Raw genomic sequence first — 23,696 nt, forward strand, 5'->3', positions numbered from 1 at the left:
ACAGTTGACTGTAGTTCCGAGGCTTTGGATGGCCTGAGTCAACAAAAAGAAAATAGGAGGAATGAAGAGCAAGAAAACAAAAAGGGATTCTACCATAAACCTTGCAAACATAGCCCGTACTAAACAAACATAGTTTAGTACGGGCTCTATTCAATTCGCATGGCGGAAATCCAGCTTTACAGCGCGACATAAATGTAAAGGCAATGTTCCCGATCAGTGGAGGCTGCTGAGGGGAGGGCAGCTCACAGTAAGGACTGGAACGTTTTAACACCATTCCAGACAGTATGAGCCCTAAGCATTCTCCACTGGTCCCGATTTAGCAGACTGCATTCATGCTAAATAGGAAATTACCTTTACGTTGCAGAATCTGCAACACTTCAGTTTAACAGATTGAATAGAGTCCCAATTATAATGTAGATTTTAGCTTATCTATTCTGTTCAAATTCAAAATATAATTTTGGTGACAATCTGGTGGATTGGTTGTGATTTACAGAGAAGAGGGGAACAAAAACATGGAACTATGTTGACCTCTGCTGGCATACCATACCCAGATGCTCTCAAGAAAAACATAGCTGTGACGTGGTTGAAGAATGCTTCTCTGGATAATGGAGGTTAAGCATAAACATGGCAAGTTAGAATAACTGCCCTACAAAATAGGGCCTCACGTGTGGCGCAGAGGTCTAAGGCACTGTTAGCTGTGCCACTAGAGAACCTAGTTTGTGACCGGGAGAACAATTGGGCGGAGCACAATTGGCCCAGCGTCGTCCGGGTTAGGGGAGGGTTTGGCCGGCAGGGATGTTACTGTCCTATCGCGTACTAGCAACTCCTGTGGCAGGCCGCTAAGCACGCTGACTCGGATGCCGAGTGTACGGTGCTTCCTCAAACACATTGATGCGGCTGGCTTCTGGGTTAAGCGGGCGTTGTGTCAAGAAGCAGTGCGGCTTGTTTGGGTTGTTTCAGAGGACGCAGGGCTCTCGACCTTGGCCTCTCCCGAGTCCGTACGGGAGTTGCAGCGATGGGACAAGACGGTAAACTACCAATTGGATACTATGACATTTGGAAGAAAAAGGGGTGAGGGAAAAAAAGGCCCTACAAAATAAATTTTACTGGATGGTGATGAAGTATTGAGTTAGTGTTGTCAAGCAAGGGACCTATCTTATGTGATGTAACACCTTTCAATTTGACACAGAACCAACATCAGCAAATGTATTAATGCAGGCTGAACAGAATTAGGCACATCTGAATTAGGCCTACGATGTTAGAGAACAGCATTTAGCTTAGAATAGACGCCTAACAATGCAATTTACATGAGTGACTCATTCTCAAACACCCACAGAAATAAAATCCATAGAACAGGCCTCCCAGTTTAATTCTAGATAACATCACTCAAAAGCAGTAACTGCACTGTTTAGTTGGCAAAAATGACAAGCGTATATTGTAAAAATGCCATGTTTAGACTTGATATAAATGCAATTGCCAGTACCCCACCCAAAGGCCTGCCCTGCCCAGCTGCTTGCGAGGATAAGGCCAAGGTTTCTGAAGTTTATTAGATCCCACGGCAGTTAGTCATCTTCGCATATCCACTCATAAATAGAACCCTCATAATATTATCTTAAAAATTTAGCTAAGCACTTTAAGAATACAAACAAAACAATTACACTGGACCAGTCCAGGCACTGTAAAAACCCTGAGTAGAGAATCATTTTTACAATTTATTCCTCTGCCCGTGTAACCTTAGATTAAATTAGATGAAAAAATATATGTCCTTTGCGGTGTGCATTTTGTTGTTCCAATAGTCCCCATCTCTTCAATCTGCCTCTGATCAACATGGATCGAAAGAAACAATCTCTTCTTTAATCTGCTGGAGGTTTCTTCTTTGCCGCCACATCCTTCTTGAAGGCTTCTATCTTTTTGGATATGTTGGGGACCTTAAACAGAGGTGGAGTAATCAGAGAAGAGTGCCAAAAAAGAAAAAGTTCAATGACATAGGCCTATTGTGTTATGCAAAAATACAGGGGAACCATTGACACTGACTGACATCTATAGTGGGTTGTTCCCTAAGCGAACTAAACTCTACGGTGAAGGAAATTCCCGATGACACTGCCAATGGAGTGGAGCCGAAACCAGACTTGGTGGAATCGAGCGCTGACCAAGGTCAATACTTAAAAAAAAATATATATATATATATATATATATATATATTAAACACCTACCGTTTACCTGTTTGTCCTCAGTTGTTGCATGCCTTTCTTTGGCTGAAATCCATACTTTTTCAATCGAAGTTAAACTACAACCACAGACTGTTTGCTCATTGCTGTTGCTCTAAGATGCCAACACAGTGCCAATTGAACGTCAACAAGGAAACAGTTGGTGGTTGTATTTGATTAACGTTTATTGAAAAAGTATGGATTTTAGCAAAAGAAAGGCACGCAACTACATAGGTACACGGTAGGCGTTTCATAATGTATATGTTTATTTTAAATTTGTAAGTAATTGACCTTGTCGATATAGTTAGACTCCACAAAGCCTGGTCTCTGCTCCACTCGGTTGGTAACGTTAGTGGAGTTTAGTCCGCGGCGCTAGTTGCTCCTCTTAGCAGTACCTCGTAGTTTTGAGCGAGGTACATCCCAACAACGTTTCCCAAAGTAAACCCAGCCTGCAAGATTAGAAATAAAAATTGTTATTCCATACGGATTACATGCTGTTGTTTTTACTAGATAGGTCAGCAGCAATAACAATGCATAGTTATGATGGCTAGCACACAGCATAGTTATGATGGCTAGCACACAACATAGTTATGATGGCTAGCACACAGCATAGTTATGATGGCTAGCATACAGCATAGTTATGATGGCTAGCACACAGCATAGGTATGATGGCTAGCACACAGCATAGGTATGATACAGCATAGTTATGATGGCTGAGCACACAGCATAGTTATGATGGCTAGCACACAGCATAGTTATGATGGCTAGCACACAGCATAGTTATGATGGCTAGCACACAGCATAGTTATGATGGCTAGCACACAGCATAGTTATGATGGCTAGCACACAGCATAGTTATGATGGCTAGCACACAGCATAGTTATGATGGCTAGCACACAGCATAGTTATGATGGCTAGCACACAGCATAGTTATGATGGCTAGCTACAATAACCCAGCAATACACACAAAGAGACGCAGGAAGTTTGCAATATATCGTTGTCATTTCGATATCAACTCACCAGGAACTGTAGCATGGTCGTGTCTAACGAAGGAGACAATATTTTATGTATTTTAGCAATCCAGTTGGCAGTTAAAAAGTTCGGTCGAACCAGCTAGCAATGTCATCAACAGTGTATAATGCGCATGTCATGTCGCCCTCAAAAAAAGCAAAGGTTTCTGTCATCTACGCGGATGCTGTGTGGTCAAAACAGTTCTTATTCGGTGGGGTTTATCGGCGGATGGCATCCAACGTTATGGTGCATTACCTCCACCTACTGTACTGGAGACCGCACCCGATTAGCTACCGGGAGAAACGAAATCCTACCTGCCAGCTCCGTTGCTCTTAAAAAAAGACTACATCTAATGACGTTCTCCTCAATATACTTTTAAAACTAATTTCCTGTACCCCCTTCTCCCTCATAGTAGATCTCAGCCTCCCGCTTTCCCTTTGATACTGCCCACACTGAAGCACGACATGCTCCATGGTCTCCGTTTCCTGGCAATAATCACACTTTCCTGTTGGAATCTTTCAAATAAAATCGAATTTTATTCGTCACATAGGCATATTTAGCAGATGTTATTGCGGGTGTAGCGAAATGCTTTCCTATCACATTTAAGGTCTTATTCAACCGGCTGTGTCCCACCCGTAATCTTGTAAAAGAAAATATATATATCCGCTCTTCTGTCCCTTCCTGCCGTCCTCCCCGACTTTCCACTGTATTTGAAATAAATGCCTGGAGAAAAACAAGCTTATATTTTTTGGTTCTCGTGGAGTGTGACAGTTGAACTAAGCTCACGAGTCATTTATAAAAGTTATATTCTTCAAGAATAAATGGATATAAGTCCAAAAATGGATGTAGCAACAACAGATTGCCCCTTTAAATCTATCAAAAGTTTGCGAGTTTGAACATGTGTCCATTAGGCCTATAGATTAAATTGTTTTATCAGCATGCATTACATTGAGCAATAAAAGCCTCACTTTTATTCCATAGGCTGGTATCCGCACTGTGCAGCTTTTGCAAGAGCACATTTTTTCACTGGCTGTCCACTGGTTTCAAAAACAATGATTGATAGGCACCTTAAACGGCTTGAATTCAAATCATTATTGGTTTCAAATACACATTTAGATTTGTGAACAGCCATCCACAACAGGCACAATCGGTAAAATGCAAATAGCTAAATGAGAGAGCAACAGTGTGATTCACATCAATGCGCTATGTAGATATCAATACGTGATGTCCGCATCGCCGTAGACTTACACCACTGCTGTCATCCTTACCTCCAAGTGTTAATTAAAATTTGATAATCTTTGGATGTCGACAGCATACCATTGGAAGACATAGCTTGGACTGTAGCCTACAAAAAGTATATTCCTGCGATCCATCAAACCCATTTGGTGTGGCATCATAGTGGTCTCTGACTTGTGGTCAGACTCGCTCAGGAGGAAAAAAAAAAATCAATGCTGATTTGAATGTCATTGAGACAAACAGAAGTGTCAAAATATATATTTTTCCTCGCAACCTTCATTGCTGAATTTAAAAGTAATCATCTTGTTTTTCAAAGGTATCTAATCTGATCACAATATTTTTGCTGTTAACATAACGGATTACATGTAATCTGTTACTCCCCCAACCCTGTTCATAATGCAACATATGGAATGTCATTGCATTTTAATATGGGAGTGGTGAGACAGTAACAAGCCTTTGTCTTTGTGTTGCAAACAATAATATAAAACTCAACATGTAAAGTGTTGGTCCCATGTTTCATGAGCTAAAATAAAAGATCCCCAAAATGTTCCATGTGCACAAAGAGCGTATTTCTCTCAAATTGTGGACAAATTTGTTTTTATCCTTGTTAGCTAGCATTTCTCCTTTGCCAAGATAATTCATCCACTTGACAGGTGTGGCATATCAAGAAGCTGATCAAGAACATGATCATTACACAGGTGCACTTTGTGCTGTGGACAATAAAAGGCCACAGACGTCTCAAGTTTTGAGGGAGCGTATAATTGGCATGCCGACTGCAGGAACGTTCACCAGAGATGTTGCCAGAGAAGTTAATGTTAATTTCTCTACCATAAGAGAGAAATCGTTAGAGAATTTGGAAGTACGTCAAACCTGCTTATCAACCGCAGACCATGTGTATGGGGTCGTGCGAGCAAGCAGTTTGCCGATGTGAACAGAGTGCCCTATGGTGGCAGTGGCGTTATGGTATAAGCTACAGACAACAAACAATTGCATTTTATCGACGGCAATTTGAATGCACAGAGATAACATAACAAGATCCTGAGGCCCATTGTCGTGTCATTCATCCGCCGCCATCACCTCATGTTTCAGCATGATAATTGCACGGCCCCATGTTGCAAGGATCTGTACACATTTTCTGGAAGCTGAAAATGTCCCAGTTCCTCCATAGCCTGCACTCACCAGACATGTCACCCATTGAGCATGTTTGGAATGCTCTGGATCAACGTGTATGTCAGCGCGTTCCAGCTTCCGCCAACGTCCAGCAACTTTGCGCAGCCACTGAAGAGGAGTGGCACAACATTCCACAATCAACAGCCTGATCAACTCTATGTGAAGATGTGTTGCGCTGCATGAGGAAAATGGTGGTCACACCAAATATGGACTGGTTTTCTGATCCACGCCCCTATCGTTTCTTGAAGGCATCTGTGACTAACAGATGCAAATCTGTATTCCTAGTGAAATCCATAGGTTAGGGCCTAATTAACGTTTCCCAATATGAATTGTAGCTCAGTAAAATATTTGAAATTGTTCCATGTTGCGTTTGTTTTTCAGTAAACTTATTGAAAATCTTTCTGGTTGATCTCTTTAAAAAGTATAACAATTAGACCACTTTGCACACACATTTGAAGACATTTTTTAAATCAATAAATGTTTTTTCATGTTTTATTTTAGTATGTGAGTCAGTAGATTACCTTGGTTAAGTATTTTCTATACAGTATGCTTTTACAGAATCACCAATAACTACTGTAATACTTTGGGTATGTGTGTTTGAAAATGGATTTATGTGTTAAAGCTATTTAAAAAATGGCAGTTATGAGAATTATGCTAGGATAATGTTATGGCTTGCTCAACATACCATATTTAAAGTAAGAAAATTAGAACACCTCACCAATAGTAGCGAATCATAATCTGAGCTGATCCAGAAGTCAAATTTGTATGTGAGATTTGAGGAAAAAGCTGGTCCTGGCCCAACTCTGTTTTAGATCTGGCATCCAGATTCACGCCGGTTTTGGCCCGCTTCACGGATCCGGACCAGATGTTGCAATAGGTCCAGGCGTGGATCCTTCTTGCTGTCTGGATAGCTAAGGTCTTTATGCCTGGCTTGAACCCATTTCACGTGATTAGTCTAATTTACTGTTCAATCTCAGTTTTTCATCCTTTGTTTGTAGATTTCCACTTTTCTCAAATTCAGATAACCGTACATAAAACAACATGGGCACTGCAGACACTACTAGCTCGCTAGCTAGTTTGTGGCTCCAGAGACTTCTAGACAGGCTATTCAGGGCCATCACTAGTTACCACATAAAGCCCGCCCATTTCTGCAATTTCTCTTCTTAAAATTTGATTTTAAACCTAACCTTAACCACACTGCTAACATTTTATGTCTAACCTAGATAGCGTGTTGGTTCACGTCTAGTAAACTAGCTATGCTTTTGAGGCTTGTGTTGCAGATCAGCATTAAATATGGAGTCTGTGGTTCTGGGTCTGTTGCGTTTAATCTAACCTATTTTTATGCTAGGCCACCGTTATACATTTTATGCTATTCACACCTTCGTACAAAAAATGTATGCAAGGGATGTTGATTTCAACAGTCAGTGACTCAAGCATTACAGCTTGAGTCACTGACTGCTGAAATCCCCATGACTTTTTAATCATGACTTTTTTTTAATCACAGTCATTGTAAGGTCAAAAATCACTCCGATATTGTATTTAAACACTAGTGAACAGGTTATTACCTTGTTTAAGGAAGAAGATTTGACTCCAGACATACTACAAATACTGATCAGCAACAAAAAAAAGCTGTATATTCGACATTGTTATCATATGTTCTTCAACTCAATCGACATTAGCATGAAATGCATACTGCATCACATCCTGAATTATTTAAACAAGCAGTGTGTTCTTTGTCATTGTGACAAGCAAATCCTCTGCGCACGTACACACACACACACACACACACACTCACACTCATACATACATGCTGATTCATTCAGCTACTCCTTCACTCGCCCTTTCCTGGCCCTATCTGCTGCTTTAGTTGTAGGGGGGCGGGAGGCAGGCGTAACCCATCCAATCCAGACGCTCTACATAAACCCCATTCACATCTGTGTTTCAGCTGTTCTTGTGCTGCACTGAGAATACTGATTCCTTCCACGCTGAATACAGGAATCCTCTCCTCTCACAACCCAGAATCCTAGGATTGATACTACAGCAGCTCTTTAAAGATGACACCCACTGTGACTCTCAACACCGGGGCCAGCATGCCTATCGTGGGCTTGGGGACATGGGGGGTAAGATAACGCGTAATTTAGTTTCTTCTAGGCATCTTGCATGGATAGCATTGATAATTGTTGAATTGGCAGTTAACTGCTTCTTTCTTTGGGCAACTACCGGTATGTTCATGTTAAAATATGAGTCTTCTCATTTGCCATATATCCTGAGAGTTTTAATGAACTATGATGACAAAAGATGAAGCATCTTATTTTTGCACTTATGTTTCACCGTCACACTTGGAATCGGGGGTTAGCCTATACTTGACTTTTTGACCTAACATAGGCCGTCTATTAATGATGATTTATATTATACAGTATAATCAAATCTGTCCTGATTAGTATTTCTACAGTATTATGTAGCCTTTCTGACAGATGCTCAAGTCATGTGTGAGGTTGCCACAATAGGCCCTCTGAATCCGTGTGCAGGCAGAAGCAGGCAAGGTCACGGAGGCAGTGAAAGCAGCAATCTCTGCAGGCTACAGACACATAGACGGAGCCTACTGTTACCAGAATGAGGACATGGTGGGGGTTGGCATTCACACCATGATTGACCAGGGGGTGGTGAAGAGAGAGGAGCTTTTCATCGTCAGTAAGGTGCGTATGAGGACGATTGTCCACTTGGTCACGGTGTCAAAAAAGGGGAAAACAAGATGCATTAGTCATGTTTGTAGATTTGGTCATGGAGCCACTATGATTTCCCCCTAGACGCCAGGCAGACAAAGAGCTCCATACGGGCTGAAGGCATGTCATCACATGCTCTGTATGGTCACCAATGTCAAGCTAGTACTATCATTTGTTCTGGGTGCTCTCTTACTCAACTGCCACACATCCCCATAACACTTCAAGAATTTGTCCATAGACTAGTTTTGGCATTTAAATTGTATTTCAACATGCGCCGCAGCAGTCTAATATGACGGTTTCTCCCAAATAGCTGTGGTGTACTCTCCATCAGAAGTCTATGGTGAAGGGAGCCTGTCAGAAGACTCTGAGTGACCTCAAGCTAGACTACCTGGACCTCTACCTAATACACTTCCCTATGTGCTTTCAGGTACTGTGTGTGTCTGTGTCACGAAAATGACTATCAGCTTTCAAACTATCCCTGATTTAAGAGTGAGAGGACTATTGTCCTGTAACTAGTTTGTTTGCCATTGCAGCCTGGAGAGAATCTATTTCCTTTTGGTGAAGACGGACAGGTAGCCGCAGGTGAAAGCAACTTCCTGGACACTTGGGAGGTAAGGAAAACAAACAAAAAAATGGTATACTGTATTCCAAAACAAACACCCCCTAACACCAGCAAACAAGATTATACTACAAGACATTTGACAGTTTACTGAGCTTGACCTATTGAACAGGCTATGGAGGAGCTGGTGGATGCTGGTCTGGTCAAGGCTATCGGTGTCTCCAACTTTAACAAAGACCAGATTGAATCCATCCTAAACAAGCCAGGCCTCAAGTATAAACCTGCCAACAACCAGGTACTGTAGTCTTTGGTGATCAAGACAGACAAAACAAGTCAATACAGTTTTTAAGCAAGGCATTATTGCCCCAATCTCTGTATTACCAGCGCCTCTTCTTTGTATTTGTCCCTTCAGATTGAATGCCACCCCTATCTGACTCAGGAGAAGCTGATCAACTACTGTCACTCTAAAGGCATCCCAGTGACAGCCTACAGCCCTCTGGGCTCCCCAGACAGACCAAGGTGAGATAGGAATATCTTATAAAAAAAAGTGTGCTCTAATGTGTATCCAGTCACTTTGGATTAAAAGGAAGGTTATAGAATGAAGCAGAAATGGACCTGTACACTGAAATGATCCAAAACGGGCATTGTATTTAATTGGTTATTGACAACATTTCAATGCGTGTGTGCATTGTCAGACCCTACCCTTTCCCTACTTACAGATGTTTTTTGTCAGACCCACCATTAAAAATGATGTGCGTTTGACTTCATGTCAACATAAAGAAGACTAAAATAAATGACATTTTCAACAGGGCGAAACCTGGTGAGCCGTCTCTGCTTGAGGACCCAAAGTTAAAGACCATCGCTGATAAGTACAATAAGACTACAGCACAGGTATGAGAGAAGCATCAATAACCCCTACAAACGGTGAACTTTCTCCTAATTCTGCCTTTAGTGACATACTGTAGCAAGATTTGATCCTGTATTTTAAGCCTTATCCAGAAATATTAAATTACACCAAAAATGAAAGCAATTGTCTGAGGATGGTGCTGGACCATCTGACATAAAAAGGGGACACCAATGAAAAAGCCAAATAAAATAAATAAATAAATGTAAGTTCAAATCCAGGCATGTCACATGATTGCACCAAACCCAGGCCCTTAGCTATAGGGAATACAAAAGGGTATAACCAACCCGTCTTCTCAACCATACTTACTCCGGTCATGATTCGTGAAATTCTACATTTAACAAAAGTCCATTCAAGTTGAGGTTAACGCAGCTGATCACTCTCCAAAGAATATAACATTAGCCTGAAATTGGATATGGGTCCCATGTGTAGCGTTTAAAGAAAACGGCTAGGGGTTAGAATGGGGACAATCAATTGTCAAGGTTTTGGCTAGTGTTTTCCAAGACAAGTCTCTAACATTAAGAATCATTGTTTTGAAACCATGCCATCGGGCGTGATGAACAGTTACATTCTTTGTCTGGATAAAAGGTGTCTTGGTCAAGGGTCAATCAAGTGACCAATCCCTGTTCTTATCCTCTCCACAGATCCTTATCCGCTTTCAAATCCAGAGGAATGTGATCGTCATTCCCAAGTCGGCTACGCCCTCCCGGATCAAGGAAAATTTTCAGGTATTTTTTTGACAAGTATAACTGTAGATGGAGTTGGGTCGGTCAGAGGTTAAATCCCTGCCTCCTAACCTAGAGGTTCATATCTTGTCTGTTTTCTACAGCTTTCAATGTCAAATATACGAAGAGCAGTGTTCTAAGTGTGGAAGAGCCATTGGCTCTGGTAAGAATCTTACCTCTGATGTACAGGGTTGTAGGTTCGATCCCAGGCTCAGCTCCTGAATGTGGTTGCGTTGACTCTCTGGGATAGTTGGAAGGCTGTCAAAACTCATGGTGGTATATACCTGGGGTCCCCTCCTGTAAAAAGCAGTGATTATGGAGAAAAGCTCCTGGAAAAAGTAGGCACTTATAAATTTAAAAAATATAGATGTGCCTATATTAAAAAATGTCCATTCGGAAAGTATTCAGACCTCTTCACTCTTTCCCCATTGTTACATTACATCCTTATTCTAAAATGGATTATATATATTTTTTCCTCAATCTACACAATAAGCTTTCATGACAAAGCTGTTAAAGGAATGTAACAATTCCAATGTGTTCATTAACCAATTCAATTAAAACTACGCACATTATATTCAATATTATGATTATAAGATTCATACATCCATACAGTAACATAGTAGTATTCTGTTTAGTTATAGTTCTAAGTTAAATGTATACATAATTTTAGTCATTATTCATAAAAATCAAATAACAAAAGCAAAAACTGGTTTGTACATTTTTGGCAAAAAAAAAACCCCACAACTGAAGTATCACATTTACATAACTATTCAGACCCTTTAAAGCAGTACTTTGTTGAAGCAGTTTTGGCAGCGATTACAGCCTGGACTCTTCTTGGGTATGACGCTACATGCTTTGCACGCCTGTATTTGGGGAGTTTCTCACATTCTTTTCTACAGATCCTCAAGCGCTGTCGGGTTGGATGGGGAGCGTCGCTGTACAGCTATTTTCAGGTCTCTCCAGAGATGTTCGATCGGGTTCAAGTCCGGGCTCTCACTAGGCCACTCAAGGACATTCAGAGACTTGTCCCGAAGCCACTCCTGAGTTGTTTTGGATGTGTGCTCAGGGTTGTTGTACTGTTGGAAAGTGAACATTCATCCCAGTCGGAGGTCCTGAGCAGGTTTTCATCAAGGATCTCTGTACTTTGCTCCGTTAATCTTTCCCCTCGAGCCTGACTAGTCTCCCAGGCCCGGTGCCACCACTGCTTCATCGTAGGGATGGTGCCAGGTTTCCTCCAGACATGAAGCTCTGTCAGAGTGACCATCTGGTTCTTGGTCACCTCCAGATGTGAAGCTCGGCATTCAGGCCAAAGAGTTCAATCTTGGTTTCATCAGAACAGAGAATCTTGTTTCTCATGGTCTGAGTCCTGATTGGTGGAGTGCTGCAGAGATGGGAGAACCTTCCAAAAGGACAACCATCTCCACAGAGTAACTCTGAAGCTGTCAGTGACCATCAGGTTCTCGGTCACCTCCCTGACCACGGCCCTTCTCCCCCGATTGCTAAGTTTGGCTTGAGGTGGCCAGCTCTAGGAAGAGTCTTGGTGGATCCAAACTTCTTCCATTTAAGAATGATGAAGGCCACTGTGTTCTTGGGGACCTTCAATGCTGCAGAAATGTTTTGGTACCCTGTGCCTTGACACAATCCTGTCTCGGTGCTTTACGGACAATTCCTTCGACATCATGGCTGTTTTTGCTCTGACATGCACTGTCAACTGTGGGACCTTATATAGACAGGTGTGCGCCTTTCCAAATCATGTCCAATCATTTGAATTTACCACCGGTGGACTCCAATCAAGTTGTAGAAACATCTCAAGGATGATCAATGGAACCAGATGGACCTGGGTAGTGGACAATTTGATACACACAGGAAACTGTTGAGCGTGAAAAACCTAGCAGCATTGCATTTCTTGACATACTCAAACCGGTGCGCCTGGCACCTACTACCATACCCCGTTCAAAGGCACTTAAATAGCATCTTTCCAATTCACCCTCTGAATGGAAAGACAAAGTGACATCAGTAAGGGATCATAGCTTTCACCTGGTCAGTCTGTCATGGAAAGAGCAGGTATTCCTAATGTTTTGTACACTGTGTATATGATATAGAGTTAAAAAAAACAAAAAAAACAAGAGATGAGTTTTGAACCTACATGCAAGGCAGGATTTAACCTGGAAGCCACGGAGACCTTCACACTTTTACCTCTTCATATATTTGACAGTGGCAGAATTGTACACAAAAAGAGAATGTGGGTTCAAATCACACAATCTTTTGGTTTCAAGCCACTGGTTCCTTCGCATGTCTACATTGTTATTTTGTCGCCTTCAAACAGGTGTTTGACTTCGAGCTGAATGACGAAGACATGAAAGTCATCTTGAGTTTCAACAGGAACATGAGAGGATTTGCTATGAAATGGTGAGTTCGAGTTTCTAAATGCTGACTTAAACCCACTTTCCTCTTTACCTGTTCTTCCCTTGATGTACCCTCCTCCTCACTGCAGGGGCAACAAGCACAAAGACTTCCCTCTGAATGCAGAATACTGAAACCTCCGTGTGGACACCCACATTCCTACACTGGGGACATACAGCGAGAGGTCCAGTAGTTGTACAGATTCAACCACTACTGTGACCTTGTTCATGAGGCAAACAGAATGTCAATGTGTAATGTAATACGTGCCAGATATTGTTGCCTTTACTTGTTCAGAGTTTAAACATGTTGTACATTTACCTACATGTTGGGAAGTGCCTTTGAAAGCATGGTGTCCCTGTGCTCCTTGTTGTAATATAAAATTATATTAATAATTCCTTAGACAGTGATCTTTAGAGATATCTCAACCAATATGTTAACATTGACAACTTACACAGTAAAATGTGACTCATTCCAGAATTTCAAAGAAAGCTATCATAAAAAAATAAAACTGTTCAAGGGAACTGGGAATTTCACAACAGTATCACACAAGTCAGTCTGTGACTAGGGGTTTATCAACCTGTAAGGCAGTAGTGTGGATGATTCATTCTAGGCCAAAAGGCACCTATGACTAGGCATTTGAGGGAAGGAGTGTTCAACAAAATATCTTAATGCACTATTAGGATAAGCGTGTGTGCATATGCCAATGTTTCACCCTTTGGCCATTTTTAAAAACAAAACCGATGTAATAATGTACATCACATACAATGTCCATGTATGACATACCCAGCTCATCTGGTTGGACTGAATTCTCATGGTTATTATATGGCCTTTAGATGTGGAGGCTCATTGAAAAGGTCAGAGACCATTAGACTCAAATCAAAAGACACAAACTGGGTCATGTGAGAAGCCAAACTATTGTGCGTTAGCAGATCCAAGACTCCAGATTTCCTACCAAACCAGTAACCAAACTCAAGCTTTTAATACTTCACTAATATCGATCCTATGTCATTGTTTCCATGATTGTTGAAAAATAATTACTATTGTGTATTAGGCTAGAAAGCAACAATATAGGTCAGAGTGTATATGTCATGAGAAATACAATACTGCAACACACAGATACTAAATCAGTCTTTAATAGCTAGAAACTAGCTCAAGGATGGCCATTTATGTACACAGTCTTAAAGGGAGAAATAAGAATGTATCGAAACGAGAACAGAGGCCAGACATCTCAAGCAAGCCACAACACCAGAAGTAACTTTGTGAATCCCCATTTCCCTAAAATTCGGCATTGAAGGGGTAGTCCTTGTGCTTCATGCTCCTGGGTGACAAAGAAAAACAAAGCACAATTCAGAGAGACAGTACAATTGTTCAAATGTTCACACATCAAATAAACACTTAAGTGTGTAGAAAAAGGAGGAAGGCAAGCGCTGCTAAGGTACAAAATAGTAGGTTTTGGTAGACAGAAGGTGCTCTTTGGTAAATTGGTCATCAAAAAGAAAGGAGGAACTGACTTATTTATATGGCATGCTCAATGGAAACAAAGTTGAAAAACTCAGATGCGTTTCGGGTGCATAGCCTTCGTCAGGGAGTACACCAAGTATATTTACATTCAAAGAAAAGTAACACCGTAATAAACATAGCTGTCATCACATTCAAATGACGATTTGACTGAAATTCGGGGAGGGGGGTGGCTTCATAATACTTATTTAAACAGTTTGAGCCTCTGCAGAGTGTGTATGCTGTAAAATACAGTACATGGGTCAAACTAAACCAAGTAGAGTCTCACCCCATCACTGGGCAGAATCTCCAGTTCCTGTTGAAGCCCAGAATGCTCTTCATTTCCTCGTCGCTCAACACAAAGTCAAACACCTGCATGTTTCAAAAAAATCAAAATGACCCCAAAGCGACACGTGTGAACTAAAATCAGATGACACACCTCTTCAAATAAATGGAGAATTTATGGGAGCAAATACCTTGAAATTCTCCTGGATACGTGTGGGGGTGATAGACTTGGGAATCACAATCGTGTTCCGTTGGATATGGAAGCGGATCAGGACCTGAAGTGAGGATGACAGAGAGAGGAAAGCGGACATGTAAATGTGATCCCAGGATAAAGAAAATATCAGTGTGGTTCGGGTTGGCTCGATAGTGTGAAAAGGCTATTAGAGTACAGTACCTGGGCAGAGGTCTTCTTGTGCTTCTCAGCGATGACCTTGATGTTGGGATCATCCAGCAGAGAAGGGTCCTCTGGTTTGGCCCTATTATTGACACAGTGTTACAATCTTTTCACAGGGAGAACTGTAAATGGCTTTGTATGTTCATAATAATAATAATGTATGTAATGTAATAATAATGTAATGTACTAGGTGAATGTACACCGAGCATACCAAACGTTAGGGACACATTCCTAATATCGAGTCGCAATATTGGATTTAACAGGTGACATCAATAAGGGATCATAGCTTTCACCTGGTCAGTCTATGTCATGGAAAGAGCAGGGGTTCTTTATGTTTTGTATACTCAAGAGTATATCTCTTAGGTATTATTAGTTGAAGTATATACACTCACCATGGTCTGTCTGCGGAACCCAGGGGGCTGTAGGCTGTCACAGAGATGCCCTTAGAGTGACAGTAGTTGATCAACTTCTCCTGGTTCAGATAAGGGTGGCATTCAACCTGGCGGCATAAATCATTTGTGAGGTTATTCACTTCACATGCAGTTCTTATACATGGGATGTATTGTAGCATTAGAGAATTAGTGGGGTGGTATTCTACGTTGATAAACATACATAATTAAATTATAAGGTAGATTACAAATAAATAACATTTATTTGAATTAAGACACATTGTGTATTACTGTCAAAATAAGCCCCATGAAGTTTTGCTGTTTATTCCGGAAGCCTGGGAAGTTGTTCAGTATGGTGACAATAGAAAGCACAAGAGGGTCTGTCCACTCAAATAATCAGATTGATATGTACCCGTTAATCAAGATGTCTATTGGGATAGATGTGCCTGGAAAACAGCAGGAATATAAAGGTCACCAAAGCATTGCTGCCTTGCCTCAGGGAAAGAGGCTGACTATAAGGCACTAAACGGGCCTTTATCTGACCGAGCGGTCACTGTGAATAAGACAATGGGGCAGGGATATTGACAATGAGGCCTCTGCCCTTTGAGGGAGGGTTTAAAACAAGCGTTGGGTGAATCAGTGTCCTGAAAAGTCTCATTTAGAAGAAGGTGGAGGGATACAATTAGGAATGTTGGACCAGCATGGTGTGCTTCACAATGTATTGTGTTGATCCCAGGCTTGTGAGCTTTTTGAGTGACTATCACCATCAGTAAACACTCATTCAGTAATGAACATCAGTACCTGGTTGTTGGCAGGTTTATACTTGAGGCCTGGCTTGTTTAGGATGGATTCAATCTGGTCTTTGTTAAAGTTGGAGACACCGATAGCCTTGACCAGACCAGCATCCACCAGCTCTTCCATAGCCTAGTATACAGGACAACATCAGATCAGACACAGGTCAATATGGCATCCCCAATTTGTGATAGATTACAATAAACTCAGGGTTGTATTCATTAGGGCACACAACAGAAAACAAAAATGTGCATTTCTTATTGGACCGGGTAGTCCCCGTTTCAGTCCGTTTGGTGTCTAATGAATATAACCCAGTTTAAGTGATGTTCAATTGAAGAAAACTCTACAGTGTCCTATATGTCTTAGAGGACGCATCCTCTCTCACTGGCTCACCTCCCATGTCTCCAGGAAGTTGGAGCCATCATCGATAAAATTTCCATTGCTGTCAGTAGGGAAGAGTGCTTCTCCAGGCTGCGCAACAACGATAGTAGTAAAACAATTATAAAAAAGTCACAAGACACTCCTCTTACAACACCATGAACCAGGGTTATTCAAATCTAGACCTTGAAGCCAGGTCTACTGCTGATTATCATTCTTCCTCTCTTATCAGGGACAGATTTAGACCTGGGACATTATCAGGTAGAACAGCAGCACTCCCATACCTCCAGGCTTGGATTTGAATGCCCCAGTCATAAACCAATGATGGAACCTCCTTGAGCAAAAAAGCTACAAGTGAGATAGTGTTAAAATGGTATTAGTCTCACCTGAAAGCCCATGGGCCAGTGCATCAGGTAAAGATCCAGGTAGTCTAGCTTGAGATCACTGAGAGTCTTCTGACAGCCTTCTTTCACCATAGACTTCCCATGGAATGTGCACCACAGCTGAAAAGAGCGCAAGCTTGAGTTGCGTAACTTCGAACCAATTTCCTCAATTCAATCTAAACAACAGATTCACTAGCCAAGATTTGATCACTTCAATCATATAGCCTTGATATCAAGTTTGTTATTTTAAGTAGCATATTAAAGAGCGATTCAACTTCTCACTGCAATGTCAGTGTTACAAACTTCAGACCAGAGATGACTGTCCTGCAGTGACATTGTATCTCACCTTGCTGACCACAAACAGCTGCTCTCTCTTCACCACCCCCTCCTTGACCATGGCATGAATGCCCTCTCCCACCTCGGTCTCGTTCTGGTAGATGAAGGCCCCATCGATGTGCCTATAGCCTGCAGCTATGGCCGCCTTCACCGCATCAGTTACTTTACCTGGAGGGGACTGGTACAGAGGAGGGAGCAAGATCTTTAGTAGGCAATCGGCGGTTGAAGGTATGCTTAGGACGCTAAAGGTGCGTTACGGGTACGGAGGTGGTATGACATCATCCGGGACAACATTCCCTTCTGGGATGGGGGAGGCGTTCCCCGGAGGGATATTGGAAAGATAATTGGAGATCTACTTAGTCAGTTGCAGCTACGGTATGTTTAGCAGTGCATGTAGTATGGTACAGCTACATGGATAGATGTCAGGCATTGATTCTGGTAGTATTAGTAAGTATGGATAAATTCAGGGGATCAAGCACCTTGATCATCATGGTACTTTTTGGTAGTAAAGTTTACAGGCATATATTATGGTAAGTATAATTTAATTACAGTAAATGGTGAAATAAGTATAGTTAGCTGTAATTGTAATGGCTTAGCAGATTTTTAAAAAGCATTATCAGTCTTTACCTGGCTAAAAGAGAATGAATATAATATCTATTGTTTACAGGAAACTCATTCTACAACTACGGACGGAGGTTGTGTGGAAAAGGGACAGGGAGGAAGAAATATTTCTGTCATGGGCAAAGAAACTCAAAAAGGGGTGATGATATTTAACTAAAAATTATTTCAATCCGAATGTGCAAACTGTCCAAACAGATCCGCAAACAAAGGGTGGATCCTTTTAAATGCGCTATTGGACGATAAACAGATCTGGCTCATTAATCTATACGGTCCAAATAAATGATGATCCACACTTCTTAGAAAATATTTATAACAATCTATCGATCTCACAAGCAACAAAATATCCTATTATGGTGGGAGATAAGTTTTAAGTAACTTCAATGGACCGTAAAGGAAATCCCACCCTCGTGCACTTAAGGAGACCACGACTATCATGGACACATTAGAGCTAGTCGATATACAGAGGCTTAAAAACTCTGACCTACTGAGATATACATGGAGGAGGCTTAATCAATCTAGTCGTCTTGACTACTTTCTTGTGTCCTTCTCGCTGGAAAAACTCCAGGGTTGATGGCACAACTCAATTTTGTTGTTCCCTCTAATATTTTTCGGCACTGAGCAAATTTCAGGTCTGCTGAGCGCAAACTTGAACCTTGTGATATTTCTGTGCAACTTCCGGTGCATGTTCACTGTGAACACTGAGGCTGCAACCGCTTTAATTTACTATTTTAACAGTGGCCAAGTTGGCTATTTGATCATAATGTAGGCCTACCAGAGTGGCCTACCATAACAAACAATGGAGAGAATGAATCACATAACATTTTGAAATGGAAATACATGTTCATCATTCAGCCTACAGTAGCAGCCAATGTGTGGTGTTCAAACATGCATGGCTTGACATTAAAACCTGTTTATACACTTGTCCTTCAGACAAGGTGACTGAACATTATTGTGTCATTATAATTCCCATGCCATTATTACAGAGAATCAGACACATTATGCTACCCTCTGTCTATTAGCTACTTAGCTTATTCAAGCCTGTCTCAAAATACAACACTGCCCCTTTAAGACAAAAAACTCTTTACCGGACTCGCTTTTCAAAGATGTCTAGAAATGTACACGTTTTGTGCTCTTGTAGAACACAATCACTTCCTTATTGCGGACTATAAATTAGCTATAACTGGGCTATTTACTCACTAATTGGCGCTCCGGTCCGCCCTGAGTCGTGCCCGTCAATGCATCAAATTCCTACACCAATGCGCTCTGCCTACAACAACATCTCTTGCATAGTTTGTTTTGTTTCGGTATGTTGCAATGAAAGTAGCTAAAATTGTGTTGATTTGATCACAATTCCCACAGTAAAAGGGAAACATTGATAGTGTTAACTAAATGGGGAAGTCTCATTGAGGATCTAGATGATTAACACTGCTTTGGTTTGTGTGTCTGGGGGCCAGGGTCAGTCTGTTATATCTGGAGTATTTCTTATGTCTTATCCGGTGTCCTGTGTGAATTTAAGTACGCTCCCTCTAATTTTCTCTCTCCCTCTTGGAGGACCTGAGCCCTGGGACTAGAGGCAGACCGATTAATCGGAATGGCCGATTAATTAGGGCCGATTTCAAGTTTTCATAATCTGAAATCTGTATTTTTGGACACCCATTTTTTTTTTTACACCTTTATTTAATCTTTATGTAATTAGGCAAGTCAGTTAAGAACACATTCTTATTTTCAATGACGGTCTAGGAACGGTGGGTTAACTGCCTCCTTCAGCGCCAGAACGACAGATTTTCACCTTGTCAGCTCGGGGGATTCAATCTTGCAACCTTACAGTTAACTAGTCCAACGCAATAACGACCTGCCTCTTGTTGCACTCCAAGGAGACTTTTTATTTATTTATTTTATTTCACCTTTATTTAACCAGGTAGGCTAGTTGAGAACAAGTTCTCATTTACAACTGCGACCTGGCCAAGATAAAGCACAGCAGTGTGAACAGACAACAACACAGAGTTACACATGGAGTAAACAATAAACAAGTCAATAACACAGTAGAGAAAAAAAAAAAAGAGTCTATATACATTGTGTGCAAAAGGCAGGAGGTAGGCAATAAATAGGCCATAGGAGACTGCCTGTTACGCGAATGCAGTAAGCCAAGGTAAATTGCTAGCTAGCATTAAACTTATCTTATAAAAACAATCAATCATAATCACTAGTTAACTACACATGGTTGATGATATTACTAGATGTTATCTAGCGTGTCCTGCATTGCATATAATCTGAGCATACAAGTATCTAAGTATTTGACTGAGCAGTGGTAGGCAGAAGCAGGCGCGTAAACATTCATTCAAACAGCACTCTCGTGCGGTTTGCCAGAATCTCTTCATTTTGCAACAAGCATTGCGCTGTTTATGACTTCAAGCCTATCAACTCCCGAGATTAGGCTGGTGTAACTGAAGTGAAATGGCTGGCTCGTTAGCGCGCGCTAATAGCGTTTCAAACGTCACTCGCTCTGAGCCTGTGGTTGTTTACCTTGCTCTGCATGGGTAAGGCTGCTTCGAGGGTGGCTGTTGTCTTTGTGTTCCTGGTTCGAGCCCAGGGAGGAGCGAGGAGAGGGACGGAAGCTATACTGTTACACTGGCAATACTAAAGTGCCTATAAGGTCATCCAATAGTCAAAGGTTAATGAAATACAATTGGTATAGAGGGAAATAGTCCTATAATTCCTATAATAACTACAACCTAAAACCTCTTAACTGGGAATATTGAAGACTCATGTTAAAAGGAACCACCAGCTTTCATATGTTCTCATGTTCTGAGCAAGGAACTTAAACGTTAGCTTTCTTACATGGCACATATTGCACTTTTACTTTCTTCTCCAACACTTTGTTTTTGCATTATTTAAACCAAAGTGAACATGTTTCATTATTTATTTGAGGCTAAATTTATTTTATTGATGTATTATATTAAGTTAAAATAAGTGTACATTCAGTATTGTTGTAATTGTCATTATTAGAAATAAATAAAACATTTAAAAATTGGCCGATTAATCGGTAGAGACTTTTTTGGTCCTCCAATAATCGGTATCGGCGGTGAAAAATCATCATCGGTCGACCTCTACCTGGGACCATACCTCAGGACTACCTGGCCTGATGACTCCCTAATGTAGTCCACGTGGTCGTGCTGCTGCTCCAGTGTCAACTGTTCTGCCTGCGGCTATGGAACCCTGACCTGTTCACCGACGTGTTACCTTGTCCCAGACCTGCCGTTTTCAACTCTCTCTACTACACCTGCTATTTCAACCTCTGAATGCTTGGCTATGAAAAGCCAACTGACATTTACTCCTGAGGTGCTGACCTGTTGCACCCTCTACAACCACTGTAATTATTACTTGACCCTGCTGGTCATCTATGAACATTTGAACATCTTGTCCATGTACTGTTATCTCCACCTGGCACAGCCAGAAGAGGACTGGCCACCCCTCAGAGCCTGGTTCCTCTCTAGGTTTCTTCCTAGGTTCCTGCCTTTCTAGAGAGTTTTTCCTAGCTACCGTGCTTCTTCTACATCTGCATTGCTTGCTGTTTGGAGTTTTATGCTGGGTTTCTGTATAGCACTTTGTGACATCGGCTGACGTATTTGATTGATTGATTGATTGATTGATTCTCTAGCCTCTCTGGACTAAAACCTAGTTATGAAAACGTATTGGATTGGATCATTAAAAGACAACTTTACCCTGTAGTTTACCAATAAAATAGTCCGATGGTGAAGTAGACAAAAATAAATAAACTCACTACAACAAATTTCATTAGAAAGTTAGCAAAAATAAACGACATCTTGCAACTATGGATTTGTGGATTCAAATGTATACAGACTTGATCACAAAATATGAAACAAAAGGCATGGGTGCAGCCTTTCAACCACAAATCACAAGACCACAGCTACGAAAAGCTTTTTGACAGAAACTATGGGGCCCATTGCCTATTCCTAAAAACGAAAGAGTTCACACAATATCTTGACAATATATATCGAACAAATGGCATTGCTCATTTTCTGGAATTCCAGCTGGCTCCCAGTTATGCTTATTGTCAAGAACGTGCTAGAGAGAAAAGTAATTGACAATATATTATAATTACATTGATAACGGAAGAGAGAAAGATACGTATTCATGTGTCATTAAATACATGCCATTGTGTAACGTCCAAAGTAGCTAACGAGCTCAAAGACCAATAACTCAAAAAGTTGGCGCTAGCTACTAGTAACATAGATAGCTTCCTTGGTAAACTACAAGTAAAAAGGATGACTTGCTCAATTTAGAACGAACCTTCCACGTCCCGAGACCGAGAATGGGCATTTCTGCACCGGTGTTCAATTTCACGACTGTTGCCATCGTCCTCTTTGCTGCAAAATACACCTTTTAGGTGTATACTTCGTTGCAATTGCAGACGGTGCTTGTCCAACCTCAAGTACGGCGCAAAGTCCTGTTGATAGATTGCTTATATTGCTTATGGAATTATATGTTGCTAAACATATTGGACAACAGCGCCACCCAGTGCCACCGTCATTCTCTTTATTAATGACTCGCGTCATACAGGCAACTTTGACATAAACCTGCAGATGGATTTGAAATGTTTACAGAATGCGAATGACTTCTTCATAAAAACAGAATCCTGAACCAAAATAGTTTATTAATATTATTGTCACAAATTGAATAATCAATGCTCCCCCCTCACACATTGACCTTGAATTCTACATTTGCATCCTATCAATTTGTTTCTGACACTTCATCAAAAACGTTTGCTTCACCTCAAGCATTATGGGTAACAAGCACTAGAGGGAGACATTACCACACCGTTCAGCTGGCAATCAAACGCTTAAAGGGGCAATCAGCAATTGTTACGATATTTTTTACTTTGAAATTCATATACCCATTGATTCTTGAATAATATAACTTATAGACTTCTGAGCTGAGTTAAATTGTCTTACCGCACCAGAACCCAAAATATAAGCTTGTTTTACTCTTTTGTTTGGTAACACTGTATTGCCTAAAAACAGCATGATCTTATGGATGGTCTGTCCTTGCATCCATAGCTCTGTCCATGAATTTGGGAGCGTTGCCATTTCTCTAGCCCCAATACCTAAGCTATTTACCATTTCAGGGGCGGTGTAGCCACTTTGTTATTGTTAAAAGAACAGATTGCACCTTTAACTGGCATATTATGGCTCCTACACCATGCGATACTGAACTCCAAGGAAAAACTGAAACTACGCATTTAGTGATACATGCATGAAGTCAAAATGTTAAATTCTAACTGAAATAGCTGAAATAAAAAATCCCAGAAATGTTCCATATGCACAAAAAGCTTATTTCTCACACATTTTTTAACAAATTTGTTTACATCCCTGTTAATGAGAATTTCTCTTTTGCCAGGATCTCCACATCTCCGGCTTCTTCACCTGCGGGATCGTCTGAAACCAGCCACCTGGATAGCTGATGAAACTGAGTTTACACAACCAAAGAATTTCTGCACAAACTGTCAGAAACCATTTCAGGGAAGCTCATCTGCATGCTCGTCGTCCTCACCAGGGCCTTGACCTCACTGCAGTTGGGCATTGAAACCGACTTCAGTGAGAAAATGCTCACTTTCGATGGCCACTGGCACGCTTAAGAAGTGTGCTCTTCACAGATGAATCCC

General features: G+C 41.2%; 3 protein-coding genes across 4 annotated transcripts; 1 reads left to right on the forward strand and 2 right to left on the reverse strand.

Moving 5' to 3' along the window:
* Positions 1-550: 550 nt before the first annotated feature.
* LOC112214369 (aldo-keto reductase family 1 member B1-like) lies at positions 551-13,471 on the forward strand. Of its 2 annotated transcripts, XM_024373041.2 has the most exons (11): positions 551-1,028; positions 7,570-7,744; positions 8,153-8,320; positions 8,658-8,774; positions 8,881-8,958; positions 9,079-9,201; positions 9,319-9,425; positions 9,716-9,797; positions 10,455-10,538; positions 12,862-12,944; positions 13,030-13,471. In XM_024373041.2, exons 2-11 carry the CDS (start codon positions 7,679-7,681, stop codon positions 13,070-13,072), a joined length of 951 nt encoding a protein of 316 aa, XP_024228809.1. In that variant the 5' UTR covers positions 551-1,028; positions 7,570-7,678; the 3' UTR covers positions 13,073-13,471. The 2 variants fall into 2 exon arrangements, with proteins under 2 accessions (XP_024228809.1, XP_024228810.1); XM_024373042.2 differs by lacking the exon at positions 551-1,028 and having other exon boundaries at positions 8,132-8,320.
* Positions 1,193-3,590, reverse strand: LOC112214367 (short transmembrane mitochondrial protein 1). Its single transcript, XM_024373038.2, has 3 exons — positions 3,228-3,590; positions 2,603-2,656; positions 1,193-1,928 (listed from the first exon to the last, which is right to left on the reverse strand). Exons 1-3 carry the CDS (start codon positions 3,240-3,242, stop codon positions 1,854-1,856), a joined length of 144 nt encoding a protein of 47 aa, XP_024228806.1. The 5' UTR covers positions 3,243-3,590; the 3' UTR covers positions 1,193-1,853.
* A 584-nt stretch (positions 13,472-14,055) lies between the features above and the next one.
* On the reverse strand, positions 14,056-22,499 carry LOC112214368 (aldo-keto reductase family 1 member B1). The gene is made up of 10 exons (XM_024373039.2): positions 22,325-22,499; positions 17,403-17,570; positions 17,060-17,176; positions 16,689-16,766; positions 16,305-16,427; positions 15,507-15,613; positions 15,115-15,196; positions 14,912-14,995; positions 14,725-14,807; positions 14,056-14,256 (listed from the first exon to the last, which is right to left on the reverse strand). The coding sequence occupies exons 1-10, from the start codon at positions 22,388-22,390 to the stop codon at positions 14,214-14,216; spliced, it is 951 nt and encodes a 316-aa protein (XP_024228807.1). The 5' UTR covers positions 22,391-22,499; the 3' UTR covers positions 14,056-14,213.
* Positions 22,500-23,696: the final 1,197 nt, after the last annotated feature.

This window comes from Oncorhynchus tshawytscha, linkage group LG15 (genome assembly GCF_018296145.1).
Source record: "Oncorhynchus tshawytscha isolate Ot180627B linkage group LG15, Otsh_v2.0, whole genome shotgun sequence".
Lineage (NCBI taxonomy): Eukaryota > Metazoa > Chordata > Actinopteri > Salmoniformes > Salmonidae > Oncorhynchus > Oncorhynchus tshawytscha.